Raw genomic sequence first — 12,810 nt, forward strand, 5'->3', positions numbered from 1 at the left:
TTACTTCTGTCCTATAGGTCAAAGCTATCAGTGTAGCCAAGGCCAGAAACAAAGACAGAGGGATGTTCAAAGAGATGAGAAAAAGGCATGGGACTGGAAAGACTGTTCCTAGGGGCCTAAAGACAGCCATCTACTTTACCTGGAGACATCGTGCATACTACACTGGCTGCTGGATGCTGAGATAGTCTCTGGGCTATAATGGGCAGTGCTATATTCAGGAGAGGGTTGACACCTGTATTGAGTGTTTCTAAAAATTGATTGCTTCTCCAGACACCTGTATATCTGCACCTTTGTACAGTCTCCACCAAGTGCCCCTCCTCTCTCTGTTAGTGATAAGAAGCAGAAGCATGCTCGCTGTACCTGACTTGTTTTCACTTGACACAAGTTCATCTAGGTTTATTTATGCTTCCACAAGTGACTGGATTTCATTACTTTCTATGGCTGAATAGTATTTCAATACTCCCCAGAGGTTCTTTTATTGTTGAGAATAGTTTTTGCTATCCTAGGTTTTTTGTTATTCCAGATAAATTTGCAAATTGTCCTTTCTATCTCAGTGAAGAACTGAGTTGGAATTTTGACGGGGATTGCATTGAATCTGTAGATTGCTTTCGGCAGGATAGCTATTTTTACTATATTAATCCTGCCAATCCATGAGCATGGGAGATCTTTCCACCTTCTGAGATCTTCTTCAATTTCTTTCTTCAGAGACTTGAAGTTCTTGTCATACAGATCTTTTACTTCCTTAGTTAGAGTCACACCAATGTATTTTATATTATTTGTGACTATTGTGAAGGGTGTTGTTTTCCTAATTTCTTTCTGTTTATCCTTTGTGTAGAGAAAGGCCAGTGCTTTTTTTTTTGAGTTAATTTTATATCCAGCTACTGCACTGAAGCTGTTTATCAGGCTTAGGAGTTCTCTGGTGGAATTTTTAGGGTCACTTATATATACTAACATATCATCTGCAAACAGTGATATTTTGACGTCTTCCTTTCCAATTTGTATCCCCTTGATCTCCTTTGTTGTTGAATTGCTCTGGCTAGAACTTCAAGTACTATATTGAATAGGTAGGGAGAAAGTGAGCAGCCTTGTCTAGTCCCTGATTTTAGTGAGATTGCTTCCAGCTTCTCTCCATTTACTTTGATGTTGGCTACTGGTTTACTGTATATTGCTTTTATTATGTTTAGGTATTGGCCTTGAATTCCTGATCATTCCATGACTTTTATCATGAATGGGTGTTGGATTTTGTCAAATGCTTTCTCAGCATCTAATGAGATGATCATGCTGTTTTTGTTATTGAGTTTGTTTACATAGTGGATTATGTTGATGGATTTCCATATATTGAACCATCCCTCCATCCCTAGGATGAAGCCTACTTGGTCAGGATGGATGATTGTTTTGATGTGTTCTTGGATTCGCTTTGAGAGGATTTTATTGAGTATTTTTACATCGATATTCATAAGGGAAATTGGTCTGAAGTTCTCTATCTTTTTGAGTCTTTGTGGTTTAGGTATCAAACTATATGTGGCTTCATAGAATGAACTGAGTAGAGTACCATCTGTTTCTATTTTGTGGAATAGTTTGAGGAGAATTGGAATTAGTTCTTCTTTGAAGGTCTGATAGAATTCTGCACTAAATCCATCTCATCCTGGACTTTTTTTGGTTGGGAGACTATTAATGACTGCTTCTATTTCTTTAGGGGAGATAGGACTGTTAAGATCGTTAATCCGATCCTGATTTAACTTTGGTTCCTGGTATCTGTCTAGGAAGTTGTCCATTTCATCCAGGTTTTCCAGTTTTGTTGAGTCTAGCTGTTTGTAGTAGGATCTGATGATGTTTTGGATTTCCTCAGGATCTGTTGTTATGTCTCCTTTTTCATTTCTGATTTTGTTAATTAGGATACTGTCCCTGTGCTTTCTATATAGTCTGGCTAAGGGTTTATCTATCTTGTTGATTTTCTTGAAGAACCAGCTCCTGGTTTGCTTAATTATTTGAATAGTTCTTTTTGTTTCCACTTGGTTGATTTCAGCCCTAAGTTTGATTATTTCCTGCTCTCTGCTCCTCTTGGGTGAATTTGCTTCCTTTTGTTCTAGAGCTTCTAGGTGTGCTATCAGCCTGCTAGTGTATGCTCTCTCTAGTTTCTTTTTGGAGGCACTCAGGGCTATGAGTTTTCCTCTTAGGACTGCTTTCATCGTGTCCCATGAGTTTGGGTATGTTATGGCTTCATTTTCATTAAACTCTAAAAATTCTGTAATTTCTTTTTTTATTTCTTCCTTGACCAAGGTATCATTGCGTAGAGTGTTGTTCAGTTTCCACTTGAATGTTGGCTTTCTATTATTTATGCTGTTATTGAAGATCAGCCTTAGTCCATGGTGATCTGATAGGATGCATGGGATAATTTTAATATTTTTGTATCTGTTGAGGCCTGTTTTGTGACCAATTATATGGTCAATTTTATAGGAGGGACCATGAGGTTCTGAGAAGAAGGTATATTCTTTTGTTTTTGGATAAAATATTCTATAGATATCTGTTAAATCCATTTGTTTCATAACTTCTGTTAGTGTCCATGTGTCTCTGTTTAGTTTCTGTTTCCAGGATCTGTCTATTGGTGAGAGTGGGGTGTTGAAGTCTGCCACTATTATTGTGTGAGATGCAATGTGTGCTTTGAGCTTTACTAAAGTTTCTTTAATGAATGTGGCTGCTCTTGCATTTGGAGCATAGATATTTAGAATTGAGAGTTCATCTTGGTAGATTTTACCTTTGATGAGTATGAAGTGCTCCTCCTTGTCTTTTTTGATAACCTTGGGTTGGAAATCAATTTTATTCGATATTAACATGGCTACTCCAGCTTGTTTCTTCGGACCATTTGCTTGGAAAATTGTTTTCCAGCCTTTTACTCTGAGGTAGTATTTGTCTTTATCCCTGAGGAGGGTTTCCTGTAAGCAGCAAAATGTTGGGTCCTGTTTGTGTAGCCAGTTTATTAGTCTATGTCTTTTTGTTAGGGGAATTGAGTTTATTGACGTTAATAGAAATCAAAGAAAAGTAATTGGTGTTTCCTGTCATTTTTGTTGTTAAAGTTGGGAATCTGTTCTTGTGTCTGTCTTCTTTTAGTTTTGTTAAAGGATTACTTTCTTGCTTTTTCTAGGGTGCAATTTCCATCTTTGTGTTGGTGTTTTTTTCCTTTATTATCTCTTGAAGGGCTGGATTTGTGGAAAGATATTGTGTGAATTTGGTTTTGTCATGGAATACTTTGGTTTCTCCATCTATGGTAATTGAGAGTTTTATTGGGTATAGTAGCCTTAGCTGATATTTGTGTTCTCTTAGTTTTTGTATAACATCTGTCCAGGATCTTCTGGCTTTCATAGTCTCTGGTGAGAAGTCTGGAGTAATTCTAATAGGCCTGCTTTTATATGTTACTTGACCTTTTTCCCTTACTGCTTTTAATATTCTGTCTTTATTTAGTGCATTTGTTTAGTGCATTATTATGTGTTGGGAGGAATTTCTTTTCTGGTACAGTCTATTTGGAGTTCTTTAGGCTTCTTGTATGTTCATGGGCATCTCTTTCTTTAGGTTAGGGTAGTTTTCTTCTATAATTTTGTTGAAGATATTTCCTGGCCCTTTAAGTTGAAAATCTTCATTCTCATCTACTCCTATTATCCGTAGGTTTGGTCTTCTCATTGTGTCCTGGGTTTCCTGGATGTTTTGAGTTAGGATCTTTTTGCATTTTGCATTTTCTTTTATTGTTGTGTCCATGTTCCCTATGGAATCTTCTGTACCTGACATTCTCTCTTCCATCTCTTGTATTCTGTTGCTGATGCCCACATCTATGGTTCCAGATTTCTTTCCTAGGGTTTCTATCTCCAGAGTTGCCTCCCTTTGGGTTTTCTTCATCGTTTCTACTTCCATTTTTAGATCTTGGATGTTTTTGTTCAATTCCATTGCCTGTTTGGTTGTGTTTTCCTGTAATTCTTTATGGGATTTTTGTGTTTCTTTTACCTGTTTCACAGTGTTTGCCTGTAGTTCTTTAAGGACTTCTACCTGTTTAGCAGTGTTCTCCTGTAATTCCTCGAGGGATTTTTGTGTTTCCTCTTTATGGGCTTCTACTTGTTTAGCAGTATTTTCCTGTAATCCCTTGAGGAATTTTTGTGCTTCCTCTTTAAGGGATTCTACCTATTTAACAGTGTTCTGTATTTCTTTAAGTGACTTATTAATGCCCTTCTTAAAATCTTCTACCACCATCATGAGATATGACTTTAAATCTGCGTCTTGCTTTTCAGGTGAATTTGGGTATCCAGGACTCATTGTGGTGGGCCACTGGGTTCTGATGATGTCCAGTGTTCTTGGTTTCCATTAGTAAGATTCTTACATTTGCCTTTTGCCATCTAGAAATCTCTGGTGTTAATGTTCAAGCTGTCTCTGGCTGGAGCTTGATCCTCTTGTGATTCTGTTAGCCTCTGTCAGCACTCCTGGGAGTCCACCTCTCTCCTGAGTTCCAGTGGTCATACCACTCTCTGCAGGCAAGCTCTCCTCTTGCAGGGCAGGTGTCCAGCAGTCTGGAGCTCTCCATCTCCTGAGTCCTGGGGTCAGAACTCTCCCTGTATGCTGACTCTCCTCTGGCAAGGAATGTGCCCAGGGGTCTGGGTCTCAGCTCTGCCTCCTGGCTGAGGATGAAGGCCCATGGGACCCTGACCAAGAAGCTCTGTTGCTTCCATCACCCATGTGCTCTCAGGTGATTAGGAGGTCCTGGGTGTGTTAGGGGTCCTGTGGCGTGGAGAGTCCTCTGGTACCCTAGACTTCATTGGCTGGGTTCACGCAGAAGATGGTGGGTGTGGCCCTAACTGGAAAGGATTGCAGCCTCTGGTCGGGCAGGGTTCCTTTGTCCCTGTTCCTGCTGGCACAAGACCTCCTGCAATTCTTTGGAGCTGATGTTGCATTCCACTCACCCTTGATCCCGAGGTGATCCTGAGGTCTTGAGGTATGGAGAACACTCTGGAGCCCTTAGTGGTCTCTGCTGGGCTCAGAAGGAAGATGGTGGGGGTGGCCTTCACTGGAACAGATCCCTGTTTTGTTATTATTATTATTATTATTATTATTGATGTCTGTTTGTTTTCTGATGAGACACAGAGCAATAAAGGATTTGGACATGGGTGGGTAGGGAGGAGGGGAGGATCTGAGAAGAGTTGAAGGGAGAGACAACCATAATCAGAATATATTTTATGTAAAAAATATCTACTTTCAGTAAAAAATAAAATGAAATAACATAGGACTGATGTCATAGAAGCAGAGAGTAGGAGTGGTAACTAGATGCCAGGAGGAGGATGGGAAGGGAAAGGAAGCTGGTTTTCAGACACAGGGTCCTCTTGTGGGGGGTGGGGGGGTTAAGTTCTTGTGTTGTCATAAGAACTTGTGTTAAATTCTGCAAAATAGTTGGACAAGACTAATTTGAATGCTCTGTTCATAGATAAATGTGTATGAAGTAATAGGCAAACCAATTTACCTGACTTGCTTGTTGTACAATATGTATTAAAACATTTCACTGTATTCTACACATATTCAATTATTGAGTTAATTAAAACAAAAAATAAGAGAAATCCTTGTTTTGGTTTGTTTTCTGTTGCTGTGATAAAACATTCTGATCAAAAGTACCTTGGGAAGGAAAGGGTTTATGTGGCTTAGTCTTCAATGTCACAGTCCTTCATTGAAGGAAGACAGGGCAGGAACATAGTCAGGAATCTGGAGGCAGGAACTGAATAGAGAAAGATTACAGAGGAATGCTGCTTACTGGCTTGCTCCTCTTTGGCTTGCTCAGCCTTCTTCCTTACACTGTCCACAGCCAGAGGATTGCTTTGCCTGAGAATTTAAGGATTTCTTAGAGGTCCCAGGAGGAGCTCAGGGACTACTCTTGACCATCCCCCTGTGATAGTCCTGAAACTGTTCTTGCTACAGTGAAGTTGAGACTAGACTTTCTGGTAAGTGTATCTTCTCACCAAGATAGCAAGCTCAGGGACTCTATAGCAGGTTCCTTGATACCTGCTTATATGTATGACAGACGTGAAAAGGAGGCAATCTCAGAGAAGAATTAGTAAGCAAAACCTGTTTAGTTAGCACTGCTTATTTTGACTGGGACTGTGTAGGCACCCCAGGGCATGGGGACAGTGGCCTTGTGGATCTGGATACTCAGCCTTCTGTCAAGCCTCTGTCCCTGAGCACAGGATAATAGAAGTAATGGAGACATTCTAGACTGGGCATAAATAGCTTTCCTGTGTGTTGACAATTTAGGCTACAAATGACAGAAATGAAACACTATATGGGTTAGTCAGCAAAGGGAACTCTTGTTCCATGAGCAAAATGGCACCTGGCCCCTCACAACAGTAGGTCAGTGAGTGCGCCATCTTTCTGGGCTTTAGGATTCACTCTGAACTCTCACCCTTGGACAATTGGTCCCATAGCTTATCTTGTAGGGACTCCATCTGAAGGCTGGAAAAGTCTCAGTGAAGGACCTTGGCCATCTATTCACCTCTGAAGCACTTGGAACATGAGCTTCTCACTGGGATTGGGATGAGTCATCTCTTGGGACAAAGCAGAAGGAAAGAAATTCCAGGAAGAAAACAATCAGATCCTGAAGCAAGATGTAGCCTCTTCTATTGGCTAGAGGTTGTCACATGAGATGCTGACATTCAGAGGGTTAGAGAAGGATCCAGGGTTAGAATGACCTATCCAAATCTTGGGTCAGCTCTTTTCAGGGTAGTCAGTTGTGTTATCTGACTGTAGATGATCAAGACACCTCAGGTGTGAGGTATAGAGGGAGATGGGGGAAACCTGTGGCAAGGTCACCAGTCTTCGTAGACTGGAGGGCAGAACTGCCATAACTCAGAGCACATGGCAGAGTACAAGAGCTTGTTACAAAGGGTGATTCTGGCATAGTTTGGATGGCAGAAAGGGTTCCTGATCCTACCAGATAACCACCTTATATCCTGGGGCTGGATGCTGATGAGCGATACTGGGTCTATGTTGCTGCCTTGCACCATGCTCTGAATAAGTGAAGTAGATGGAGACTCTTGTTACTTCTGGTGGTTGTGTGAGTTGGGTGTGTTGGCGTTAGTTGCCCTCTCAGATAGATCCTTTCCCACTTAAAAAAATGATTCTTTCCCCTCTTCTTCCATGCTCAGATATCCGTGGGCTCCAAAGCTTCCTGGATCAGGCCTCAAGGCTGGGTCTGGATGTCTCTTTACAAAAGGTGGACAAGAACATCAGTCACGTGTTCACTAGCCTTTTCACCACCATGAAGACTGAGGAGCTGAATCGCTACCGGGACACACTGCGCCGTGCCATTCTACTGCTCAGCCCACAGGGAGCACACTCCTTCATCAATGAGGTAGGTCATGGGATCTGAGGTCATTCATGCCTGATGCTCAGGACTGCTGAATGACCTAAGTGTGTACCAGAAACAACAGAGAACAGAGGGCTCAGCCCACAGCACCTAACCATTCAGGAAGAGGCCTGAATGTGACTTGGATACTGGTTTGTCCTCAGCAGATGACTCGGTTCCTTCACAGACCATGAGGAGGCTTTGGGGCTGGTGAGAAGCCTGCATATGTTACTGCCTGAATTCTCTGAGTTGAAACCCAGCATTTGTATTCCCTGTAATTTTCTTTCCTTTGTTAACAGGTATATACCTCTAGGGATGAAAGGAATTTCTAGCTCTCTGGAGAAGTGGGCAGGTGTTTCGTGGGATTTGTTGACATTTGATGGAGGTATCTGTGTGTGCTTCTTTTAAGAACACCTCTATTAGGGATGGAGACTTTCTAATGAAGACAAGGAAGGCCCACCAATTTAACAAAGAATCCATTAATTTGAAATCAGGCTAGGAAACTGTGGACTAGAATGAGCTGACCATTGGTGCTAGCTCAGAGGTCTCATGGCAGAGAGGCAATAAATAGGATGTAGTTGCTAGTCACTCCCTAGGGTTGAGTTTGTTTGGGGGAAAGGAGTTACTGGGAGTATGGTGTGTCTGGGAACAAGTTATGGCCCAGTGGATTATGGGATCATGAAGCAGTGGGATGATCCCCCAGGGTTTCTCACATAACCCAAGCCAACTTGGCCGGCCCACTCTGATTGAAGGTAAAATGAAAGAGAATGGCAGAATTACACTAATTTCATCTGATGTACTTTGCTTGCTTACTCTGCTTTCCCCTCTAATTAATTATCATTCAAAATGCTACCTCATGCATCAGGAACCAGCACGAAGCCCACTGCTGGAGAGCTTAACATTGGGAAAGCTTAATTTGGTGTAGTTGGCCAGCAGCCCTGCCGCTCTCAGCTAATCAGGTCCCAATTGTGCTGGTGGTCAGCCAGGCTGTGCTGTCCTGTGGGTTCTCAGCTTCTTCACCAGAACAGTCTTCTCTGTATGCAGTGATTCAGCTTTGGATTAGCAGGACTGACATGTCCAGCCTTTCCCCGAATGTTCCCAGTGGTGTATTTGCAGAAGGCTGCTCATGGGGTGACTCTTCTCTCTGTTGTTTATTGCCAGACTCAGGCTCTGCCTGGGGAGAGCGTCCACAGATTCTGCCGCCAGCTTCTCAGCTTCTCACTTTTGTGCTAATTCCTTGGCTTTCCTGCTTTTCCTTCCCTCTATGCCACTGGCCTGCTGAGAAGCCTGGGAGAAGATAGAACATGAGCTTTGCAGTTCCGTAGATTTGGATCTAGTCTCTGATCTAGTTCCTAACTGTGTGACATTGATCAATTTGCTTGGTCCTTGTAGCCTCAGTTTATGCATCTGGTAAGACAGTGGTGAAGGAGGAGGCAGTAATGATCATTATTTGGTACCAAGCTTCTTAGCATCCATCCCTTTTATCTGCACATACATGTATATTTTCCTTCTGCATGGATCTAGGCCTTTCTTGTTTCTAGGCCCCAGGAGGATTTACACTCAACGACAACTGGCCTAAATATGTTATTTCCAAGTGATTAATTATGCCATGTCCTGTGGTGCAGGGTGTACTTTGCTTGGCTTTAGCCAGTTGTCTTTTCTAATCCTTCAGACTGTGTTCACAAAATCTTTGTGTCTCTGTGTGGTTGGGGTGAGACTTCCACCAGAGTGGCTTCTTCCCTTGTCTGGAGACTGAGTGTGAGGGTAAGCTCTGGATTTTGAGTCGAAGGACACACCTCCTCTGCCTTTTCTTTCAGCTCCTATAGTGAAAGTCCAGGATCATTGTGATGCCTTTAGGAATGGATGACGCCATGTCCTCCTGATGCCCACAGTGGGCCTGGCCCCTTGTGTTCACTTCCTCTGCAGCGCACTTGGCAAATGAGGAAACCAAAAAGCAGACGTCCAGTGATTTGTATAAAGTCATTTATTTTTACTAAGAGATGGAAGGAGTTCCAGTCTAGGTATGGCCAGTTCCAGAGCCTCTCCTCCATGCTTGGTGACTTCAGAAGACATGGTGTGCTACACTTTCTGTCATGGACACATGCGTCTGTGCCAGCTCTGTGGAGGAAGATTTGCCTGAAAGCTTTCCTCACGCCTCATTTCTGAGAGCCTTACTGTGTAAACATAGATGGCCTCTATTGATCTGGAGGCTGGAGGAGGATAGTTCTGTCCAGCTGTCTGGGCATGCAAATCATCCAAAAGATGGGGAACTCACTCCTGTACGTGGCCTTAGCATTGCCCAGAGCCATTGCTCCCACTTTCCCCTTTGTTAGTGCAGGATAGATGAGTCCCGAGAGGGTGACCCACTGTCTGCATTTTATGACATTCTAAGCACTGTATGGTGAAGTAAATACTTCTCAGCCCTACAGGACAGTGATCAGGGCTATGGTGTTGGTTGGGAGGGCACAGAAGAGCTCTAGTCCATGGTGGTTGTGTGGGCTTCCCAGTTGCCAAGCCTCCTTTCCCCCTTTCAGGAAGCACGGCTGAGCGGGAGTGGATGAGGACAGGTAGCCCTGCTGGAAACTTACATTTTCCAATATGTGAATCTACTGTTGTGGCTGGCTGACACCTCCATTGTTGTTAGTCAGAAGCCTTGCCAATTGGGACCTACCAGGCTGTCAGTGAGCCAAGTTGGGAGCTGCTTCTCTAAATAGTCACCTTAGTGAAGCAGATCAGCGCTACCAGCCCTTGGCCTGGAGGTTACATGACATCACTGGATTATCTGTGACTCTGTAGCATGAGGGACAGTGTTGCCTGGGGCTAGCAGATGCCCAGATTCTGGTCTTGATGATTCCTGGGAAGGAGGTCGGAGACTGAGGCCTTGGTGCCTGCCCAAGTCTCTGTGGGCTCATGGACCCACTCCCAGTACTGTTTACCACTCAGTCTTGATTCCTCGTCCTCACCTCTCAGGTCTTTTAAGTCAGGCTCACCAATCATGATGTTAATATATTGTCTTGAAAAGGCACACACCTTTAATCCTAGCACTCAGGATGCAGAGGCAGGAGGATTTCTGAGCTCGAGGCCAGCCTGGTCTACAGAGTGAGTTCCAGGACAGTCAGGGCTACACAGAGAAACCCTGTCTCGAAAAACCAAAAACCAAAAACCAAAACCAAAACCAAAAACAAAAACAAAAAAGAAAAGAAAAAAAAGAAAAAGAAAAGGTAATGAGAAGGTTAAGTATTTGGCTTGGTGTAGAACAGTTGGCTAGCATGTGCCAAGATGCTATCCTTAAGACAACAGTGAAATAGAAACAACAACAAAGTAAAGGCAATGAGAAGGCCCTACACTGGAGCAGCTGAGTGTGGAGGAGAAGCATCCCCTGGAGCAGCTGAGCTGGGAGGAGATGTTTCCTGACCCTGATCTTGGAAGGATAGTGTTCTGGTATTCCCATCCCATGCCTGTGATCACCACATTGATATCCTTGGGGCTTGCTAAACACTTTCTTTCTCCAGCAAGACTTGCTGTGTTCAGCTCTTGGCCTTGGAGGGAGGGTGGCTCCTTTCAGTCATCCTAACTAGGGAGAAGATTGGGCTCATTGTCTTTCCAGTGAGGCTTTGACCTGCTGGCTGTTGAATGGCTTTAGTGGATTTTAGTAAGTTTACCTTTGATGTTATCTTCACTCAAACCTGTCAGCTGGGCTGGGCAATGGTGGCGCACGCCTTTAATCCCAGCACTCGGGAGGCAGAGGCAGGCAGATTTCTGAATTCGAGGCCAGCCTGGTCTACAGAGTGAGTTCCAGGACAGCCAAGGCTACACAGAGAAACCCTGTCTCGAAAAACAAAAACAAAACAAAACAAAAACAAAAACAAAACCTGTCAGCTGGCTCACAAGGTGGGGAGGTAGGTATGGTCCTTTTTATCTCACTCCAGAGCCTGGAAAACTCAAGTAATGAAGTCAGAAGCTTCCAAGAAGAACTAAGATCAGGGCCTTGCCCTGGGAATCCTGCTCACCAACAGCTTCTGAAGTTGTCTTCCACTCACACCATTCCATCTGTCACATTTTCAGATTTAATGAGCCTTCCAGTACTGTGACTTGGTTCCTGTTTCCATGGGACTTTCTTCTTGGTCAGGGAAGATGGAGGTATGGACAGCTCCTGTTATCTACAATGGCAGAAGAATGGAGAAGTACCCGGTAGCCTGGGAGACATAGCCGCAGTGCCCAGGAGGCTTCCTGGACTCAGCAATAACGATGCTAGGTCTATAGGAAGGAGCTGGCAGTTGAGTGAATGGATATGGGAGGGTCTGATGGGGGGTGGATATCTTAGCATCTGTGATATGTGAGAGCAGAAATTGATGAAACCAAGACTAAGCTGATGATGGCTGGAAGGTTCCTGAGTCAGGATCAGGGACTTGTGTCTTCCTGTTCTTATCCCTCTCTGTGTCAGGTTTGATGTGGGAGACCAGTTCTCCACTGCCAGTTTGTTCCTCATTGGCTGTGCGTCTTTCCATTTGTTACCAAGTCTATCTGCCATCTACCCATCCATCTACTCAATCACCTATGCACCACACTGTCTGGTGATTTCTGTGGATCAAGGACCATACCAACTACGAGGATGCAGGAATTAGCCTTTTCCTTGAGTCCACCTGGGCCACATGCTACAGGGCATCCTCAGGGACTAACAGAGAGGATGTGACCTGGGGCTCTCACCCACTGAGACTCTCCCTGACTGTGTGGGTTCCTGAATATTTGTCTTTTCACCTCATCATTATGGGCTTCTGCTTTTGGCTGTTTACAGTCCCTCTTTCTCCTTCACTTATTCTGTATCTCCTTCTCTTTCTCTCCATCTTCCTTGTCTCATTAGAAATGAAAGACTAGCAAAATACACTGTGTAGAAGACAGTTGATTCTTGATCCATGTTCATGATGACAGGCATAGCTTTCCCTTCCCCAATGCCCGTGTGTTCCCATCTCTTGTGTCCCATAAAAGTTGGGCATTCTCTCCTTTCTATTGGAATGTAAATCTGTAAGTCAGCAGCTGTGTGACACTTGCTCTTTTATCTTATTAGAACACCCCCTCCACCCAAAGCTGCCCATCCATTAGGGAAATAAGTGGCTTTTTTTAATAAAATAAATCATTCTTTCTTTGTGTAAAAAGGCTTAAAGGTGGGTTTTCTTTTTGCATGTTTTGGCTGCTTGTTTGGTTGCTCAACTGCCCTAGGGTAGCTTCTTAATCCAGGACTTTGGTTTTAAGATTTCTGTTGTTGAGAAGACTTACACTTAGAATCCTACTCTAGGTCAGGAGAGGTCAGCAAACTGCCTAGGCTGCTTCTGTAGGTGAAGTGGCCCTGGCCTGTCTGTGGTGTGTGTGTGTGTGTGTGTGTGTGTGTGTGTGTGTGTGTGTATGTGTGTGTATGTATGATACACATACAGAGTCACATACACACT

General features: G+C 43.6%; 1 protein-coding gene across 1 annotated transcript in view; it reads left to right on the forward strand.

The window, feature by feature from the left end:
* The window catches only part of Grid1 (glutamate ionotropic receptor delta type subunit 1), a 770,962-nt gene that overhangs the window by 222,257 nt on the left and 535,895 nt on the right, over positions 1 to 12,810 (forward strand). Inside the window, exon 4 of the mRNA XM_021181815.3 lies at positions 7,167 to 7,372. Coding sequence (XP_021037474.1) covers positions 7,167 to 7,372 — 206 coding nt within the window. The remainder of the gene's footprint in view (positions 1 to 7,166; positions 7,373 to 12,810) is intronic.

The sequence above is a fragment of the Mus caroli genome, unplaced genomic scaffold (genome assembly GCF_978045245.1).
Source record: "Mus caroli unplaced genomic scaffold, Mus_caroli_1 scaffold_12, whole genome shotgun sequence".
NCBI lineage: Eukaryota > Metazoa > Chordata > Mammalia > Rodentia > Muridae > Mus > Mus caroli.